The 21,583-nt window shown below is 40.7% G+C and overlaps 1 protein-coding gene and 2 long non-coding RNA genes across 5 annotated transcripts in view; all 3 read left to right on the top strand.

Annotated features, from left to right (window-relative positions):
• Positions 1–194: 194 nt before the first annotated feature.
• LOC118291030 lies at positions 195–9,645 on the top strand. The gene is made up of 6 exons (XR_004786527.2): positions 195–4,116; positions 4,257–4,411; positions 5,804–5,852; positions 5,923–8,856; positions 9,051–9,186; positions 9,282–9,645. It is a non-coding gene; the product is annotated as an uncharacterized LOC118291030 (long non-coding RNA).
• Positions 9,646–10,400: 755 nt separating this feature from the next.
• On the top strand, positions 10,401–11,338 carry LOC124849752. Its single transcript, XR_007030271.1, has 3 exons — positions 10,401–10,534; positions 10,716–10,881; positions 11,202–11,338. It is a non-coding gene; the product is annotated as an uncharacterized LOC124849752 (long non-coding RNA).
• Positions 11,339–15,033: 3,695 nt separating this feature from the next.
• plxdc2b (plexin domain containing 2b) overlaps positions 15,034–21,583 on the top strand; it is a 109,976-nt gene continuing 103,426 nt past the window's right edge. For 2 of the 3 annotated variants that reach the window (XM_035618888.1, XM_035618887.1), the window contains exon 1: positions 15,034–15,251. In XM_035618888.1, the coding sequence (XP_035474781.1) occupies positions 15,158–15,251 (94 nt within the window). In that variant the 5' untranslated portion in view covers positions 15,034–15,157. Of the gene's footprint in view, positions 15,252–18,002; positions 18,154–21,583 lie in introns of all 3 variants that reach the window. The other variant, XM_035618889.1, reaches the window with a different exon arrangement.

The following is a 21,583-nucleotide window of genomic DNA, read 5'->3' as shown; positions in this document are numbered from 1 at the left end:
GCAGTTTGTCAGACTGAGATTATGTGCAGATAATATACCAAGGCAAAATGTGACCCCGCAGCTGGAGAAACGATCTGTGTGTTCGGCTGTTTTTCAGGTTCTTCTGCACACACTGGGCATCAAAACCGACGAGGAGCCATTAGCTCTGAGGACTTGATGACGGAGAGAGCGCACGGTTTTGTCCAGGAGTGCTTGAGCCTTCTCTCTCTCTCTCTCTCTCTCTCTCTCTCTCTCTCTCTCTCTCTCTCTCTCTCACACACACACACAGACTGCACCTCTGTTTAGTGTGAAAATCTGATTTTCATCTGATCGGATGAGTTTTTAACTGTTGAACTGGCTTTTCTGTTATTGGCCCTTTTTTCATTATTAATTTGGAGGTGGAGACCTGTTAGGACCACGCGTTTACACCCCAGGAGCGCGCAGATTGGCACTCACTGGAACAAAAAACAGTGCAGCGAGTGCAGCGCAGGCAGGTCTATGAGGGGCCGTATAGGCCAAAACTCAAACTCACCTCGCATACACAATATTGAAAATGTTTGGGCTCACACACATACTACTGAAATATTCTCACATTCCCTACTGAACACCTCACACACTTACAAGTGAAAATTAAGCATCACACACTGACCACTGAAAACCTCTCATTCTTATTGTTAGGGACCTCATATTATATACTGAACCCCTCACACACATGACTGAAAACGGTACCTCTCGCGCACACACTACTGAAAACGGTCCCTCACACACACCACTGAAAACGGTACCTCTCACACACACCACTGAGAACGGTACCTCTCACACAAACCACTGAGAACGGTACCTCTCACACACACCACTGAGAACGGTACCTCTCACACACATCACTGAGAACGGTACCTCTCACACAAACCACTGAGAACGGTACCTCATACACGCACTACTGAAAACGGTACCTCGCACACAGTATTGAAAATGGTACCTCACACGCACTACTGAAAACGGTACCTCCCACAAACACAACTGAAAACGGTGCCTCACACACAAACCACTGAAAACAGTACCTCACACACAAACCACTGAAAACGGTACCTCTCACACGCACCACTGAGAACGGTACCTCGCACACACGCTACTGAAAACGGTACCCCGCACACACACTACTGAGAACGGAACCTTGCACACGCACTACTGAAAACCGTCCGTCACACACACAGTATTGAAACTGCTTCCTCGCACACACACACTACTGAAAGGAAGGAAAGGAAGTCAGGTGACCATAAAGTAAGACCAAATATTTCAAAATAAAAGCCCGGAAAATAGATAGATAGATAGATAGATAGATAGATAGATCGACCTGCAAACTAAGTAAATATTGTGTGTGCAGGGCTGTTAGCCTATTATTAGAACTGATATTTTATTTTATTTTCAACATAAAGCCAAGCTCATGTTTACCCTCTCTACCAGGAGATGCAGTGTTGGGATAGTAACTCTGTTACTTTTGTCAGTAGGCTAACTTGTAGCTACTGTAACATTCTTTTTAAAATTATTTTACTAAATTATATTTACTGAATAGCTTGTTACTTCATTATTATCTTTCATCAGGCATCCATCAGGCGTAAAAGAGGGGATTATGCGTTTGGTCATGGCCTACCTGCTAGCGTCCACAGCTCCCTTGTCTGGACTGAGCTCATCCATCGCGTTTGCTACTGTCAATACAATAAAAAAGGCCATGTAAAAAGGCTATATATATATATATAAACCTGTTCAATAAGCACATGCAGAAAACAATATTTTTATCTTCTCTGTCTGCAGTCTCTCATTCACTGCCATAAATGTTTTACAGAAACACAGCGCAACCCTACCATTCACGAATTGTTGGAAACGATCTGACAGTTTAATGGTTTAGCTTAGTTTGTCTTAGGTTGGCCTATATATCTTGAAATGTGGCAAATTCTTGTAAACAAACAAACAAACAGCTCTTTCACCATCTTCCATATAATTAATAGGCACATCAATGACGTCATTGGACTGTGACGTGGATTGACTTGATACATAACATCAGCAGAAGACAGAGTCTGTACGGTGATGTCAGGAATATAATTTATTTTATTGCATTTTAGATTAGTTTCCATAGTTTCCAATGCCCAGAGTTTATAAAATGACTTAGCTGTTTTAAATGTTATTGTTGCCGCAACATTTAGTTATATTTAGGCTAAAATGAATTAGGCTATTATCCTGTTCTTAATTTATTCTTTCATAAAGTAATCGCATGATTCCGGCCGAGATAATAACAACAGGGTTCAAATAAAATAAATAGGCATTACTAATGGCAGCATTTGAAAGTACACGACACTGAGTAGATGGCAGTATGAGTGTATTTACATGTGTGCCTGGTTTGTATGTTTATAACTGTTACTCTAGTTCATATGCCAACAATTATCCAGGTCTTGATATAGATGTATTGAATTATGATTATTTAATTTGCTATATTATGGTTTATTTGGATCCTAGTTATATACATGTTTTTACTTAGTATTTACACTGCACCTTCATCACTGTATCATATCATTATCATCATTCACCCTCAACTCAGTCAAACCTGCATGTCCTACTGTCCTAACTCTGCTGTATCACATATTTCACTATAATATCAAAATCATTTCATGCTTACATCTGGGCACTGTATTTCACCCATGTGTGTGCGTAAGGATTCTTGCTGATACGGAAGTCATTGTGATGAAACGAAAGTCATTGTGATGAAATGGAAGTCATTGTGATGAAACGGAAGTCATTGTGATGAAATGGAACACTAGAATGGCCATGCCGGGAAAAATTTAATCGTGCTGATACCTAACTTTTATTGAAAGTGTCTTTATTTTCATTTAAAAATATTTTGCTATATATATATTACACAAACGACAATGAAAATATATATATATATTTTTAACTATTTCAGTAGTACATTATCATATTGACCGCACGGAATGTCGCTATTAATTTTTCCAGCAGTTGATCTTGGTGGCTTAGCAACGTTCATTATTCTATTTTCAGATTTTCCGTTGGTGGATCCTTGCTATCATTGTCTTAGTCTAGAGTGCTATTTACTTTGCACTTCTAGGACACGCAGCCTCGACAGCCTCCGGTGCTGCTGCAACCACCGGTGGAAGAGACACGGAGATTCATCTCGACGAAAACATGAACTGTGCACCCTAAATTTAATTTCCCAACGTTTGCTGACTTCCAAATTAACCAGCATAATGATTTCAGTAATAAGAACCAACGTGTATTGCTGCAAAGCAGCCGTGAAATGCACCAGCTGATAAGCTAATATTATTGTTAACTAGCATTAGCATCGTATTTTGTCAAACTTAATGTTAGAACCCAGAAGTGTAGTTAAATAATGATAGCTTGTGACTTTATTTGCACAGTTAATACATTTGAACTTTATGGATTTAACGGGGCCGTTATTGCCTGGGTGCAGAGCCCACTCCACAGAGTTGAGTGATTGAAATGGAGATTTTAGGTAAGTTACTTTAACGGTAATGAGGGTCTGTTAACGTCAACTTCGGTTCTGGTAGAGACTACTGGTAACGTTAATGTAGGGACAGATACTCCTAACGTTACAGAGCTTCAGTGTTGTACAGGGGCGGACTGGACATCTGGACAGAACGACCGACGGCCCAGCTGGTATTTGGATACGATGTTTAGTTATTGCATGCTTGTTTTGTTGTGCGCGTGTAACGTGCTCTGTCAGTCGATTGTTTTGCTGCGCACACGCCGACATATTAGCAGGCGTGCTCGCGGTACCAAACTACGAGCTCTGGCGTTTAGCATCATCGCTAACGCGAATGTCATATATCCGAATGTTGGGAGTTCAAAGTCGCCTTATGACATATGATACTCATCTTCCCTCTGTTCCTTCTGCACATTGTAAGCTCTGTAAAGGTAGATAAAGGCAGGACTTAAACCTTCTGTTTAGGTTTGGCTGTTATGATTACATTTTCTTTTGTAACATTTTGCTTCTGTTCTGAAACAGGTCGAGGGAAATGTTGGAATCTGCTGTAAAGGACAGGGAGACAGGTCCTCATCTGTCTGTTATTTTATTAAGGGGAAACATTCGTACTGACAATATCACAGGTAAGTCTACAGGGAAAATGAAAAGATGTGTTAAATTCTGCAGCTGAACAGATCACACCTGATTGATGATAATTATATGTACTTAATAAATGAATATGTAGACATGTTAAGTAGCATTAGAATAAAATATGTTTATGCAGGATCAACTGCAGCAATGAGTCTGGAGGGGGAAGCTACTAGAACAGCACTGGAGAAGATGTTCGGCAGTCGTCTTCACACCATCAGACCTTCTCACTCCCTCATCCTCCACTTTGCATCAACACACTGGGTTCTCCTTCCTTTGGATGTACAGCAGGTAAATATTATGTGAAGGTGAAAGAATGAGTACAGCTTAAACTATTGCAGCCTAACACAGCAGCTGCAAACCTCACTGATAAAAATTAAGTGGACAAAACATAAGAACGACCTCTCAGTAGTACACATTTTAATTCAACTGCAGACTCATAAATAACCATGAAGTTGAAATATCTCCTCAAAAACATTTTGAACAAAAAACATTATAAACTTCATGAATACAGAATTCATTCCAGGGCTCTTGTATCAGATGCATTAATTTAACTTGCTGTACATTAGTGCTGCAACTAACGATTATTTTCATTGTTGATTAATCAGACGATAATTTTTATTCGTTTTTTGGACTTTTTTAGTGTCTGATATGGTAAAAATGTCAATCAGCTTTTCCCAAAGCCCAAGATGACGTCTTAAAATGTCTTGTTTGGTCCACAACTCTAATATATTCGATTTACTGTCATATTCAAGGAAATAAACCAGAAAATATTCACATTTAAGAGGCTGAAATCAGAGAATTCAAATGTTCATGTGCAGCAGTGAGCGAGACCAGTGTGAGCCCCCGTCAGCGGCGCGAGAACACGCACGACCGGGCTGAGAGACAGACCCAAGTGAGAGAAGGGATGTTGTCTGATCCGCGGGGGTTGAAGCGCCCTGTGCAGGACTCAGCGCCGAGAGTTCTGAAGCTCTGCTGCGCCACAAACAGCTGTTCACCAGAGAGTTCGGTGAAGCTCGACTCAGACAGAACCCTGAAGCGGAGAACAACACGCCTTTGTCGTGATGGTCGTGATTGACAACGTCTCTCGTTGATGAGTCCCAGCTGCCAGAGCGCTGAGCTGTTTATTCCAAATGTATCTTAACGCTTGTTCAAATTCAGCACTGAGCTTCCTTGGACCCTAAACAGCACACACGCAAAGTGTGAGACTGATAAGATGAACGGTTCTCAAGATGTGACTGACAGACAGATTTCTTGAATTATTTGTAAGATTAGTAAAGCGATGTCTCCAGCAGAGGAGAGCAGCAGACTTTAATATATATGTCTGAAAGTTGACTTAATTTCTTTGAGGAATACAAAACATGATGGTGGAAATTAAATGAAAATCAAAATACAGAGAGAAATGCGGTGCCACACAATTATTTAAAAGAGCATAAAGCCGTCAAAGTTGCTGTCAAAGTTCACCAGATTGATGGATTTAAATATGAAATGCACACAATTTTCTTACAAGTAGCTCTCAGAAGAAAGGTTGGAGACCCCTGCTCTACACAATACAAGAAAAAATTGTTTGTTTTTCACAGGTTTTCTATATACTAGATTATGATTTTATACTATATTGTCTTTACTTTTGGGTTTCTTCACAAATGTACAAATTGTGACCTACATAATCTGCTTTTTCAACAGGCTTCTCTGTGCAGTCTTGCATTTGAAGTTGGTTGTCAGACCATTGATGGTGAGGTCTGTTCTCGTATCAAGGAGAAGCTGAATCACTGAATGTGATCTAAACGTGTTTCCTTCTTTAGCATACGCATCAGCCCTCATGGAGTCACTGAGAGAGGACTACATCACATCATCAAAGACTACGAGAGCCGAGCTGCATCGTCCTCCACTACACCTGCCTTCCTTTCCACATCCTGCCACAGATCACCAGGGACCGTGCCTGTCTCTCACACAACATTCACAGTTTAACACAGGACTAAACTGTAATAGTTTACATGTTCAGATTATTATTAGTCAAGACAAAGTCAGATTAAACTCTCCATTTCATATTCATATGAACCAAAGAGGTTACATACCGAGTCCCATGTATTTATTGTGAGATTTAGTTTGATGAAATCTGGTAAACGATCAGGCTATGAGCCAAAGATCAATTGACTAATATTTAGTAATTTAGCCTTTTAAAGGTTTTGTAAACATTGCATGATGTTTGTTTTTACCTTTTTCACTAATTACTTTTGCATATGGTAGTCAGTTGAGAAAAAACGTGTTTATTTTCTCATGATTGTCTATGTGTGCATTTTGATCTAAAGCCTGAAGCAAATTAAAACATTTTTCTAATAATAAAATAGCTAATTTAAGATTGCATAGTTTTTGTTGGAAGTACGCTCTCTGGGTGCTTTTTAGTTTTAAATGGATAATTATTTTTTTCCTTTTGACCATTTGGTACATCCACATACTTATTCTAAAAAGTTCAATTCTTGTGCTTTGAGTTTTGGTGGTGCAGTTAACTCTTAGTTTACATTTGTATTGCAATATGTTTCTTATCGTCTTAACTGCAGTTCCTGAATATAAGAATACATTAATAGTTTGTATATTTAGGAATGTTGGTTAATAGTCTTGCAACTTCTGTATGCAGGCCTAACAGTTAAAGCAGTATCTGATCTTTACTGCTGTTGTAAGGGTTTTCATACAGTAAGACACTTTGTGATTATTTTGTAGTTTGTCACCCAAACAAGACCATTCATAACCATTGTAAATCCCTCCTCCTTTTGGAAACCGTCTACTGATGACGGACACGTGAGGGTAAGGGCTTTTTCTAATGTGTAGGCCCAGCAGATGACCTGCATGACAGCTGTTTAATGACAGTGCCTGGCGATTTGGACACAATATCTACAGTTAATAATGATATTAACATCAAAAAGTTGATATAGCGATGATGTAGAGAGCTGCCCAGTCGTTCACTTGTCACAACTCAATTTCTGGCTGATATCAGTTATTTCTCCTGTTCCTGTCTTTTGGGCACTTCTCAGGCTCATACTTTTGAGGCTGTGGTCTGTCATATGCATATGAATATACATTTTCAACCTCTTAGTGTCAAAATAAGCATTGTGATCCATATAAATTATAATATTAAACTGACCATTTAACCCGAGCCTACGTAACGTCCGTTTAGTCGGTTTTTGATTCGAGAGTAAAATATCTGGGAAAACTACTCCAGATGTAGCTATAGTGTATATTTGTGTATATTTTTATGAATTTATACATAATTTTCCTACACATTGAGTAACATGGTTTTGTGATACAGTAGGTTGCGATAATGCTTCCTCTGGTTGCAAGTCGTCATTAAAAAGAAGAACGAAATGGAAGTCATTATAATGAAAAAAACTAAAAAGCGCCAACTATGTTGGTAAAGCCAAGACTTGCGATATAATCTCAGACTTAACAAAGGAATTAGGATTCAATGAGTGGGTTACAAGTCCAACCGTTTTAATGCCAGCTGTACCACCATGGTTACTGCCTCAGCCAGTTGATTTTTCCATATCGAAACAAGTACATTCAAGCTAAAATGTAATTAATATGCAAGCTAATGTAAACGCTGCTTCATGACAGTTGTGGGTATTGTGTACATTTATTTACTGATTGTTCTAAAACGCCAGAGAATGGAATAACAAGTTGTGCTTTATATTCCATGATTAAAAGTTAAGGTGTCTAAAAGATGAACTCATCCTTTATCTGTGTATACTGTATATATCTGAAATATGGTGTTAAAACTCATATTCACATATCTACAACAGACTGGACTAATAACAAGAATGTAAGGAAATATAAAGAGTTATATAGTAGGTGGCGCTAATGCGCTGACTGTTTGCAAGTTGCCATTGAAAGAAGAAGAGGAAGAAGCGCCAACTCTCAGAAAAAGACGTAATAGCAACATGGCAAGTCACACCGATCATCTGAATCAGGCAGCAGCGTTAATAAGTAGCATATTAACAAATGCGCAGCAGGCTCCCTCACCCGCCGGGAGGAGTAACTTCCACTCGGTAGATGGAGATGGCCACTCTTTTCCGCCAGTCCAACTCCACCGATAACGGCTCAAGGCCACAGCCGTCATCAAATCGTCATAGAGTTCGGCAAAACTTTAGCTCATGGGCCACTGGAAGCAGGAGGAGGAGGTAAGATTATTTGAGTTAAATGTTAACTTGTTTATTAATAATATGTTTACCTAGCTCTTTTATTCAACATTAACGCAGCTCTTGGAAGAGCCAGGTTAGGTGTCACCCATTCATTCTCTCCTCAGTCATCCTCCCACTAGCTGCAGCTGTTGTCTCTGACCAGCAAAAGTAGTTTACTTTCACTGCCTTTAGTGGCCTTTTTTTTTTTACCTTTGTGGCAACAAGCATTGTCTCCATTGATTTCCGCTGGTACTGGATGCATGTAGGGCAAACACTGACACCCAGAGTGCAATTACATTGTCATAATTGCATTGTATAATGACAACAAGGTTTTACTCTTCTTGCTTCCCACTTCCCACTACAGACCCACTTCTGTAGAGTACCATGACTCTTTTAACAAGGATGTCATTCTACTCCCTGACCCCACATGGGAGTTTGTATGCAGTTTTTGCATGAAAATGGTCACATCCTCAGTGCATTCGAGTTTCATAAATCCTGGAACCAGTCGAGTGTATTCCAACAGATTCGGGATGAGTTTAAAACCAGAATTCCTGATGATGTGAGGTAGGCTTAATTCTGCACAATGATGATGTGTAGAGGAGTCTCTGGTAAAGACGTTGTTCTTTTAATTCATGCTATATTATATAACTTTATATACCTGGTAAATTATAGTATAATTACATTATATGTAACTGTCATATAAGATGTGTCAGTTAATGTTTTATTAATTATGTGCTTATTATCTGTCATCTCTTCAGCCTGCAGTTTCTAATGGCCTGTGGTAATAAACTTGTGACACCTAAACTAAAAGAAAGTCAAGAGTTGGATGGTCACACGCTCCATAAGGACTTCAGGTCAAAAGCCTCGTATGTCAAACCATCAGTTGCTATTCTTGTAAGTTTACAAGTTTTTGTAAAACAACTTTGTTGAAATTTTTGAATACAACTAATATCATTGTAAGCCAAAGCCTATTTTTCTCTCTCGATAAGCGTTACAACAGCGATACTGATGATCAGTCCAGTGCTGTGCAGGAGGGTCCCAGCACTAGATCCAAGTCAAGGGCCAATCAGCCCATAGAAGAGGGTGGTGCCATTATGCTGGATGACACAGCCACCCCCAGCCTGCCACTCAACTGTGATCTTCAGACCACAATCTCTCCGCCTCATACCAACAACTCCAGCTCCAGCTCTCTCCTACCCAATCAAAATGCCAGTGTTGATCCAGTGACAAGTGTCACTATGATGACTTCACAGTCTCCAGCTCGACCAGTGTCCCCACATCTGACTATTCGTCATATGTAACCTTAATGAGAGATTTCTCAGATTTATCGTCAGATGATGAGGACTTAAACCGTGCAATAGTAGCTAGCCTTGAAACTGAACAGTAAGTTATAATTTGATATAGTTATAAACCTAACCAGACTGTCAAACCTACTAATCTAAAATGCATCCAAGTTTATTCCATGTTCATTTAAATACATTATATAGTGAATTTTCATTTCAATTTTTATTGTAATGCAATACATGTCCCTTACACATGGCCTGTCCCTTCAGGTAAAACAATAGATATTTAAGTGCTATTCCTGGTTATGTTTCTGTTTTTTTCAGAGCCCAGGCCACCCAGATGCACAATGCCTCTGCTAAGGAGATCCTCTCAGAGTTGGCTGAAAAAATCTCAACAAATATCCGCTGTAAATTTAATATAAACTGCTCTGCAGTCTTGGATGGTGCCTTCTGGGGTTTCAATCGGGCCACGTACAACCCCAATGCCACAATGAACATCAAATTTTCGGATGATCTGGGGAGGAATGAAGAGGCAGTGGATTTGGGAGGACCAAGGAGGGAGTTCCTACGCCTTCTAATGGAAGCGTTGATGATGAGCTCCATGTTTGAGGGATCCGCTTACAGTCAGAATCTGGCACTTGATATTCCAGGTAATTTTTGAGCACTGTATTCTGTAAATTCAAATTAAATTACAAACTACTAACTATGGTCAATTACAAAAGTCACTGTTGCCGTTTAAAGTATAGAGATCTTTCCAACCACAAACTGACTTTACAGCCCACAGAGAGGACCGCTATTTCCTTGCTGGAAGAGCTGTCGCTGTCAGTCTTGTTCATGGAGGGCCTCCGCCTACTTTCCTCTCCACAACACTTTTTGACTGCTTGGCTGCAGGCAGTCATACAGCCAAGCCAGTGATGGAGGACATTGCAGACACAGACATCTACAATCAAGTGAAAAGGGTCAGCTTTATCATAACACAGCTTTTCAAAACTACATTAACAAATTCAGTTTTTTTGGGGGGGGGGGAATGCTCCTGTGTGCTGAACTAAAGCATAGTAAAGACGTGTCATGCTAATCATGGATTATCAAGGAAGTTTAATCTTTTTTCAATAGCTTTTCCATACAAAATTTTCATTTCAGGTGTCCCAATGTTCTACATTTGAGGACCTCATTGCTGCAACTCAACAGATTATTTGGCTAACACCGGGTGTCTTCGTCCACTGAGAAAGATTGAGGACAAGGAACAGCTTGTTCGTGATATCATCATGTTTCAAGTTGTGCACCGGGTTGAAGCCCCAGTCCAAAGGTATTTCCTGTTTTTCTTTCTCTCTCTCTCTCTCTCTCTCTCTCTCTCTCTCTCTCTCTATCTTTCAGCAAAGACAAACGACTGTCTAGCTACAACATGAAAGTCAGTCAGTTGAGATAGTTTCTAGAACTACTTAGCATCTGTCATGTTTGTCTGGCCTAAAATGAAGCATGCAAACACTCTGTTATACTTTTAAGATGTGCAGAATCCTCTTAAATGACTGTCTGAGGACCCATAACGTTTGCATGATGTTTAGTCTTAATCTTATGAAGTGAGAGTGCTCATCACTGCATTACAAATTTCTCTCTTCAATGAAAAAGGTCCCAAGAGGGGCTTAAAACCCTTGGGGTTTTGGAGAAGCTCCAGAAGAACCCAGACAGCTTCCGCCCTCTATTCTGCCACCAGCAATCAGGACTGACTGCTGAGATAATGGATGATTTGTTCACCATCCATCTATCTTCACCAGGCAGCAACAAGAGGAGAGCAGAGGAGGTAGTGGTTCCTTTCTGGAGAGACTACCTTATTGATGTGGAAGGTAAGAGCTCTGGTTTGTAAAAAGTACATCACAAGTTGCAATGTACATTAACAATCACTGACATGTACCTTATTATTGACATAGATCCATTTCTGCTAGTACATGTACTTTTGGATACAGTCATTGCAGCCAGAAAAATTGATATCTTCCTTTTTTCCAAAGATGAAGAGGGTCCTTCCAAACTTGAGATAATCCTTGCCTTCGCCACGGGAGCAACAGTGATTCCACCAATTGGCTTCATCCCTACACAATCTATTGGTTTCCTACATGAAGAGGAGTATGGAGACTCTGCTGTGTCAAATCTTCCTATCGCAAATACATGTATTAACTGTCTCAAGCTGCCTTTGCACAGCTCCTACTCTGTGTTCAAGGACAAAATGGACTTTGCCTTTGCCAATACACACGGGTTCGGCAGAGCTTAAGTTGTTGTAGACAAAATAATGTTGTTATACGGTAAAAACTGTTCGTTTGATGACTTCTTTAGTAGCAAAGGAAGTAGTGTGTTCACTGTTAAGTTCTTGTAATGTGAGAATATTTTATGGAAAACAACCAACATTTTATTTTTACTTTTTTTAAATTTATTTCAAAGATGGGAGCAGAGAACAAACTTTTTATTACATTTCATTTGAAATTGAACACATCCCACATTTTCTGTCTGAACTGTTCAAGGCATTGAGAGAAGATATATTTTAAAGTAGCCTTACTTTGTGTGCAGTTGCATAGGTCTCTGGTGTTCCTGCTTAATAATAATAATAATAAATAACCTTTGTAAAATTGCAGTCATGTATGGTGTTGCTGGACAAAATGCAAGAGAGATAAAAAAAATATTGATCCCAAAGTTTCCATCATTATGTAGTGGATCAAACTGTTGCTTTATTGCTTGAGCCATCATTTCATTAACAATGTTAATAGCAAGTATTATGACATTATTATTAGTTTGGACTTCAGGTAGAGGTCCTTCTTCATCTATCCTATAATAGTCATTGGTATAAAAAATGGGATCCACAGCTGTGTTTCCTTGTCCCATATAATTAATTACACCTGCATGCCAGAGCTGTAGTGGAGTCCGACCTCCCCGCGTGGAGAGTCCATGGTGGTTCCAATGATTGATGAACTCTGTTGTTGCTGTTCTAATTCTCGGCATAAAAACTTAATGTAGACAAAACAAATGATACTCATCTAGAGAATCTAGTATATGGACAGACTCCATATAATTGAAAAGACTGATAAAATGTCTACTTACTACTCTATTAAGTTCAGCCCATAGCCTTTCAATGCGTTGGTTGTGAACAGAGGATCCTGCAATTACGCTTTTTCTATTAAGTCCCCTTCTTTCAAGCATGAAACGAGCAACCATTATGTTCTCCATACCATGATCACATCTTACTCTAGATGGTAATCCAAAATTACCTACTCCACTCACAAACAATGACAACACACTTGATGCTCTGTTATTATCCAGACAGGTAAGATAAATGATAGAACGACTAAATCCATCTACACAGCCATGGAAAACTATTCTCCATCGTACCAGCTTGTGGTTGCTGTCGAAGTGCCTGTAAAATAGGATAAAAAGAAATTCATTAGTATAATTGTAGGACGTTTACTAGGATTCTAAAACCAAAGAACCAAGTTGACTTCTAGAAAATCAGAATGAGACTTCTGTGAATGTGTAATTAACCCTACAAGGGTTAATCTTATATTATTGAGTGAAATACTCAATAAATAACTTCTCATGAAGTATAAAGTAATTGAAGTAGAAAAGACATAACATAAATCATATTTAAACATTTTATAATTAATCAAATTAAGTTTTAATGTTCTTACCACAACTCATTAGAAGTCTGTACATCATTAATGCGTCTGCGGATAGCATGCCTCCTACGAATGGACCTCCCTACAGGGTCAACCTCGTGTAGACTCTGTCTTATACGCCACCTTTGGATCCTAAATCCCCTTGATCTGAGACTTCCGGTTATATAGGCCTATCCAGCATTCGGTGTCCTTTGAAGTACCTCAGTCACTATTTGGTTCAACTCTTGATTTGTCAAACCATTGTACTGTAAACTCTGGACTCCAAGGTGTTGCCTGTGCCTGTACAGGGTGCGGCGGCTGATCCCAAAGCAATTTGCAATCGTTCTCCAGTTCATTCCCATTGATAAGCAGTGTGAAATTTGCTCATTTGTAATGCTATAACGTGGACGGCCAGGCAAGTTAGTCACAATAGTAGGTGGCATCTTTCGACTGTTAGCAGTAACACTGTATCTCTGAGTTGCCTTATATTCTGTCAGAATGGTGTTCAAATATCCATATAATGTCTCCATCATAACTAAATATTGTCCTTGGATTGGGTCATTACCAGTCCGGGATTCCATGAGAAGTTCTGAAAATGTCCTTGTGTGATGATCAAGCTCACGATAAAGTCTCCCCTGTTCAAAATCATCTCCCACTCTTTCTCTTCTAATACAGTCAATACTGTGTAGAGTTCTTCTCAAAAGGTTCTCAATGTCTTCCTCATTGCACTTTACAATAAATACTAAATTCTGAATTTGAAAAAGTAGAAGAAGAGTTTGAAAAAGCATCTTTTTTGAGGTCATGAACTGTCAGATAGTGAGCACTTGTTTTAGATCATTACTTCCTGGTTTCGATGGGAGGCAGATGAACTTCAATCAAAAAGGTGTGTAAGGTAAGCTACTCTCAGTAGTGTGTGTGTACGACGTACCGTTTTCAGTAGTACGTGTGAGAGGTACCATTCTCAGTAGTACGTGTGAGAGGTACCGTTTTCAGTAGTGTGTGTGAGAAGGACAGTTTCAGTGGTGTGTGTGAGAGGTCCCGTTTTCAGTGGTGTGTGTGAGAGGTACCGTTCTCAGTGGTGTGTGTGTGAGAGGTACCGTTTTCAATACTGTGTGTGCGGGGGACCGTTTTCAGTGGTGTGTGTGAGAGGTCCCGTTTTCAGTGATTTGTGTGCGAGGTACCGTTTTCAGCAGTGCGTGTGTGAGGTACCATTCTCAGTGGTTTGTGAGAGGTACTGTTCTCAGTGGTGTGTGTGAGAGGTACCGTTCTCAGTGGTTTGTGTGAGAGGTACCGTTCTCAGTGGTGTGTGTGAGAGGTACCGTTCTCAGTGGTTTGTGTGAGAGGTAACGTTCTCAGTGGTGTGTGTGAGAGGTAACGTTCTCAGTGGTGTGTGTGAGAGGTAACGTTCTCAGTGGTGTGTGTGAGAGGTACCGTTTTCAGTGGTGTGTGTGAGGGACTGTTTTCAGTGGTGTGTGTGCGAGGTACCGTTTTCAGTAGTGTGTGTGCAAGAGGTACCGTTTTCAGTGGTGTGTGTGTGAGGTACCGTTTTCAGTAGTGTGTGTGCGAGAGGTACCGTTTTCAGTCATGTGTGTGAGGGGTTCAGTATATAATATGAGAGGTCCCTAACAATAAGAATGAGAGGTTTTCAGTTGTCAGTGTGTGATGCTTAATTTTCACTTGTAAGTGTGTGAGGTGTTCAGTAGGGAATGTGAGAGTATTTCAGTAGTATGTGTGTGAGGCCAAACATTTTCAATATTGTGTATGCGAGGTGAGTTTGAGTTTTGGCCTATACGGCCCCTCATAGATTTCCGTTTTAAAAGCAGCAGGAGAGGCAGAAGAGTGACGGAGTCCGCGGGGAAGTTGGGAAGTGTCGGTGCACGCAGAAGACGTACACCTCTCTCAAAACGACCAGGATACCGACAAGAACATAGGCGGCGGAACTTGGATATGGCGGTCGTGAAGACGGTCGACCTTCTCGTTGGAGTTGTTGTAGTTTTGCAGTGTGTGGGAAACGTGCAAGCTGAGATCACAGCCAGTGACGGTAAGAACCTGAACCCAAGCCATTATCAACCACAGCTGGTCAGAGTGAGTTTAGACACATTTCTTCATGATTTAAATCTCTGCAGAAGTCGATCTGCAAAACACCCAGGAAACAGTGATACAGGCAGGTGGAGTGCTTCGCTTCTGCATAAGAATGACTTTGTTTTTTATTCTATGAATGGATCTATAGGAGCAACAGAAATCCTCTATTCATTTGGTTAAATGGAAAGCATAGGTTCTGTGTTGAAATAGAGGCTCTTTCACGTTCATTATTTTATTTATAGGAGTTAGACAAGGCTATCATGGCCTACTAACCTGTTTCTGTCTAGATCTAAGACTTTTTTGTAATTGTCATATTGTCACCACAATCAAAAGGTTGAGTTAATTGCTAAGCTCATGCATTTCCCTCAGTGCGAGCTGATAAGTACTTTATCATACAGTAAAAACATGTAAATCTGAAACTGCTTCTCTTTTTTGTCTTCTGGCTTTGTGTGATACTGGCGTTTTTTCTGTCTGCAACATCCTGCAACACAGAATAGTCACCCTTTCTGCAATTTTTAACAGATCTGAGATCAGAGAGCACTGAATAGTGCAGGCATTTTCTCTGGAGAAGTCCTGCAGATGGAATGCTGAATACCTGCATGCTCTATCCCTGTTGATGTCCTTGATTTTGAGATAGAAGTCCACTCTGGAAGACGAAAACTCTAGTTTGAACAATATCCCTACTGTAAAGCCACAGCATGTGCACCTAAAGTCTCACCCTAATCTCTAATCTAGTCCATTCCATAACCTGTACATACACCGACACACACTGTGCTCACCCTCAGACAGATGGTGGAATAAGTCCATGCCAACACTGGTGTTGTTCACACAGATGAGCTCTTGTTTCACAGGCTTTTATTGCTCAATTTTCATCAAGTATTGTATAGTGTTTGGTGAATTGTTCATCTACTGACGGTGACGGTAAATTAATCCTGTGTGTGTTTGTGTAGTCCACAGAGGAATGTGTGTCTCAGTTTGGGCGAAAGAGAGATGCTATCAGTCCGTTTGCACCGAGACACATGAAAACACAGGCATTTTTTAATGTTCACACAGTTGTACTCAGTCTAATTCATAAATGCAATCATTCTCATGGGTTGTGCTCCACTCTGGCTCATTTGAAATCAGCGCTTTAGCAGAAAACAACACCTTGCTTTCCTTTGCAGAAACTGTTTGAACAAAGGTTGTATTAGAGGTTACAGACTGAGGAAAACTCTAAAAGACCAACATCCATCAATAAGAAGGCACATTTTTCCCATGCTTTTTTGCTTCATCCCCCTGCTTGAGCTGGACACAGTTAAACTCAAGTCGCCCAGTATCTAGGACAGTATTTTTAGACATCTGGGTGAGGTGCTTCCCTTGACTGACCCCCATGTGCTGGTGTAAGGAGCAGCCCCTGTTCTTTCTTAGATTTATTTATAGAGCACAGGTGGACTCCTCCAGTCTTTGCAAGTCCACTGGGAAGATACAATGTACCATTCCCTACTTAAAACAGCCCCCCCCCCCCCCCCTGCATTTAATAGTTAGATGAGCTGTGGAGCACATCTGGGCAAAATTACACAACATCCTGTGAGCTCAGAGCATCGTTTTTTTTTTAGCTTTCAGGCTGTGGCTCTGATGTTCACCCAGTGATACACTCACCAGTGGCACACTCACAAAACATGGGACTGATTTTGGGTTCAATTTGCCCCCCTGTTTTTCTGGGAGAGGAATGCAAGATGTTCGCTGGAGTATGGAGTGTGTCTGAATGCGTGATAGTTGAAAAAGCGTGTGAGCGTGAGAGCTGGAGTTTGAGAGAGAAAGTTTTGCCTTGTGTAATGATGTGGTCTGGTTTAAAAGCCTGTGTTGATGTCTGTTAATGTGCTAAGATTGTGGTTGTGTCTGGAATACTATTTGTTGTGGATGCTGCAAGTTGTGTTTCTTTGTAGGCTCAGAGAGGGTTAACCAGCTCACAGGCAGCGGCAATATGGACGTCTCCAGCTCGTGGGTGCCACTCCTCATCCATCATACTGCCAGTTGTGCCTCTAAAATCATTCAAATACACACTCAGAGGCACATTGGACAGTGAGCTGCACAGAAACATGCACATTACATCTCAAAGCGTTTGACTAGTTAGTAACTAGAAATAGGTTCTGTCAGCTGGTTCTGATTTGGTTGGAAGTTTATTAAGTACCAGAATGTATTAAGCTCCATTAACAACAAATCTCTAAACCTTTAATTAAGGATGTCGCTTTAGTAAGTCACATGTCTCCAAAGAAAAAAAAACTGTCAGTAATATTAGGTAAGCTTAGCAAAACAACCAGCACTTCTTTTTTTAAAACAATTATGTATTTAAGAATAGCTTGGCAATACAATACCATACCATACCATACCAACAATTGCAAGCAATAATTGAAGCAATAAGTCATATATTCAGCATGTCTCATACAGAACTTTAAATAAATTTAAAAAGTAGCCTACTTTAATTCAATGTTTGGATGCTGTGTTGTGCCTGGAGACACCGGAGAGTGGTTGTACGACAGCACCGAGTCCGTGTCCTGCCGTGCCCAGGCAGAGTGGCACGACACACCAGGCGTTTGGAGGCAGGGCAGCGCTGGGAAGATGCGGTGTCACTTAGCGGGCAGTTACTTTGCGGTCCCTTGACACGCTGTCTCGAGTCTTCTTGGAATCTCACCCCCTCCCTCCCTTCTCTTTCTGACATTGCACATTTCAGAGTGGACAGAATGAGATGGACTCTTTATTGGCCGTCTGAATGACCTGCTGAAAGGAGCTGCCATGAATAGATGACGGGGGTGCGGTGGTATGAGGAGACAAGGATGGGCAGCGGTGGTGGCGACTGGGATTATTGTGTTGCCTTTTATGTGGTGAGTACGGCCTATGCCATACATTGCAGAGGCATGGAGGCAGGGTCAGACCCCTACACCAGCATGCCACAACAGCACCGGGCTCCTGCATTAGTCACGCCTGGCCCTTGTCGCTCAGATCCACCCCTTCTTCTCTGGGAAGAAGCTCAGTGTGACTGCTTGAGAGGGCTGGAATTCAATAGGCTCAGAGACAAAGAGCAAAGAGGCCACTAGTTAATGAAACTCAGTGAAGTTAAGCTCCTCTTTAGCTTTTTTTCATTGTCTTTCATGTGGTTCTACAGCTCCTTCACTTCCAGTTGTTGCAGCGCCAAGTTATCACATCTTCACAGTAATCACTCCCTGGCAATTTCTACTCTGTGGGATTTGCTTAGAAGCAGGCAAAGGCAGGAGCAGGAGACTTATGATGAATAAAGTGGCCTTGATATGTATCAATACTATGTCAATACAAGTCATGACAGGCATTTTCCATTCATAATAAACATCCCTTTGCCATTGATGATTACAAAGCTGCTAGAAGACCGTAGTATTATGATCAGGCTGTTTTCTGCTCCTGTTGTTGTTGTGGCTGTTTTTGACTCTGCTAAGGGATGCTGCAAGAGGAGATGCTACAGTAGATCACCAACTAGAGAGTGAAATTAATAAAAAGCTTTTTATGGAGGTGGGAGGAGTTGCGTTTTCTCTTGACTGGAGGGGAGCATATGAAAGGATTACAAGCTGAGAGAGGAAGCTCACAAAGGATTTCAATTACCCTCCTGTGCTGACTGGCCCCACATGGCAAGATAAGATAACAACAGTAGAGTAATAACGTAAATATTACACTTAAGTATCGTGAGCGATCAGAATTGATTAAAAGAGCAAAGAACATGGTTAGATATTTTCAAACTGTAGTTGTTAACACTTTAGATCCAATGATTATGCTGTGATAAGGTGTTCGCGAAATCTACTTTTCTTTTGCCGGCTTCATTTGCTTTTTCATATATGCATGAAAAAGAAACATAGTTTAATTTGTCTTTTAGTTGTTTTTTTGTGATTTTTATGGGCACGAGGACTAAAATGAGCCAGGAATACCAGGATGTAGTGGTTAGTGGCCCAAACTGTGAGTTTCACTGACGACTAAACAATGACAAATGATGCCAAAAAGAAACAGCACACACAGACCCCTGGAGGTGGCCATATTGTAGCTGTGCATCGGAACATAAACCAGCGCATCCACATGTGAAAATTATATATGGTTCCTGCTGCTTTTTCATGCAGTGCCTGCACCAAACTGATGAAACGAATCCAAAGATGTGCTCACTGTAGAGGATTTAAAGAAATGGCTCCTCAAAGGGGAGCAAAGTGTTACATGCTTCACTATCATGAAGGAGAGGAGAGAGCGTGATGGTTCAGGCTGTCCAAACCTGAAATAAGATAATATGTCCGCCCAGCAGATGAGCCAGTCACTCCACCCTGCATCGGGTTTCATATCCTGAGCCCAGCAAGCGCGATGGCTTGGCTTTGTCCCACAAAAACAAGTGTCACTCATGGAGTTTACGGCATGCTGCGACATGCCTCTGTCTATATGTGCAACTGTGTGTGAAAGTATTCTCTCTCACACTCAGTGTCAGTGTCTCTCTCTCTGGCAGTTCCAACACTCTTGTTTTCACTATTGCATCTTGCTTTTACTCTTTATATTTTTTTTAAGGTAGACAGGTTAGGCAAGTTAGCAAGTGAAGTACATGAAGGAAGGATCAATATGTTGTTGGGACTGGGTTAGAACCATCAGTACCATTTGAGTTCAGACGGAAATTCAGCTCTGAATGTTTGGTCATATTAACTTCTCTCGTAATATCAAACTGACTTACTGTATGGTTTGTTGTAAAGTTATGAATGTAGTGAGTAGAAATGAATTGTTTTGTTAAACAATGCTTTTTCAGCAAGTTATGGCATGTGTTAATTTCATTTCTCCAAAAACTAAAGGTGTGTGAGCTGTAGTAAGTGAGACTCTTGGTGGATAGTGTTGTTGTTGTTCATATAAAACCAAAAGATTAGAAGTGTAAGGCATGGTTTTAACTGTGTTTGTTCGGCTCAGATGTAAGCTACTCAGATTGATCTGTTTACTTGTATGTTTATCATGCTAATTGCCCTGTACACTCAAAGCCATCAATTACAGGTTATTTACATGCAGAGGTTACTGCCTTCTCTAAATCAAACATGCCAGATGTAACGTAGCTGTCACCATGAGACCTGATGTCTGCTTGTGACGTACATACTGAAGTATGCCAATGGAGCCCTTGCAGACATTGGTGAGCTGTCTTTGTTACTTTGTTCCTTTGATACTCTGCCTGGAAAGTGTCTACACATACCCTGTCTAGAATTTTCTTTCCCAACAAACTCATCCTGACAAAGAACAAGCATGCCTGCATGTGTGCGGCAACAGCTTTTCACAGCGCAGACTAAAAGACTTTGGTGGGCCAGAGCATTTTTGGGGGTGAAAATGAAAAGGTTTGCAGCCACCTTACAAGTATGATGCTGGTTCCTGCTGTTGGCATGTGCCTTTTTATTGAAAATGTCATTGTTTTATTGTTGTGTTTGTGTTGAAGCACAGAAATTCTAACTTACTCAGATCTATCAGGCCGTCAGTCTATGGGTATTGAATTTGGGTCATCTCTCAGAGTATGTGTTGGAAAGAGAACGGTCAGCATTGTTCTGTGGCCAGTTTGGCTAATTCATTCCTGAATGAGTCATGAAGATTCACCACAGTTCTCGCAGTACATCTGTAAGGCCTTCTGCTGGCTCTGCTTGGCTTTGCTGTTCATTGACCCTTAGGAATAAAGACTGCCAGGAATGGGAGGATAAAGTACTCTTCCGAGAAACCAAGAGTTTCTGGAGGTCAGAGTGATTTTTGTTTGGATCATGCAGTCGTGAACAAGCTTGTTCCTGTTTTTTTGCCAGCTGTCCAACTGCTGATGGGAGGCTAATTGGGAGCACATACATATTGGGAGTTGCACTTGTAAAAATGTCCATTTTAATGCTTCTTTTACTGTTGACTTAATCACACATGCTTGGTTAAACAAATGTGAGATAAGGCAAAAAAGATTCTGGTAAATGTGGTTTGGTTTGTGCCACGCATGGTCTTCGGAACCATTGTGGGAAAGAACCATCCACTTTTGAGGACCAATAATATTGGACCCACCCACCTCTACCTTCTCCATTTCAGCGCATCTGTTTCTTCACTCAGTGGTACTTTCAGAGAGTCAGTCAAGTGCATTCGACTTGTGGAATGCTTTCATAAATTAAACTTCATACCATGTTTTCACTACTCCCTTGTCTTCCACTCTCCTGCTTTCTTACACCCCTCAAATACATAAGGGTGTAAGACTCATTGAGTCCATATAAATTAAACTCTATACCCGCCGGCTGCACTCCTGTGTTCTTCTTACACAAACAC

The sequence above is a fragment of the Scophthalmus maximus genome, chromosome 21, assembly GCF_022379125.1.
Source record: "Scophthalmus maximus strain ysfricsl-2021 chromosome 21, ASM2237912v1, whole genome shotgun sequence".
In the NCBI taxonomy this organism is placed as follows: Eukaryota; Metazoa; Chordata; class Actinopteri; order Pleuronectiformes; family Scophthalmidae; genus Scophthalmus; species Scophthalmus maximus.
The sequence above is the reverse complement of the archived record's forward strand: the minus strand, read 5'-3'. Positions and strand labels throughout refer to the sequence as shown.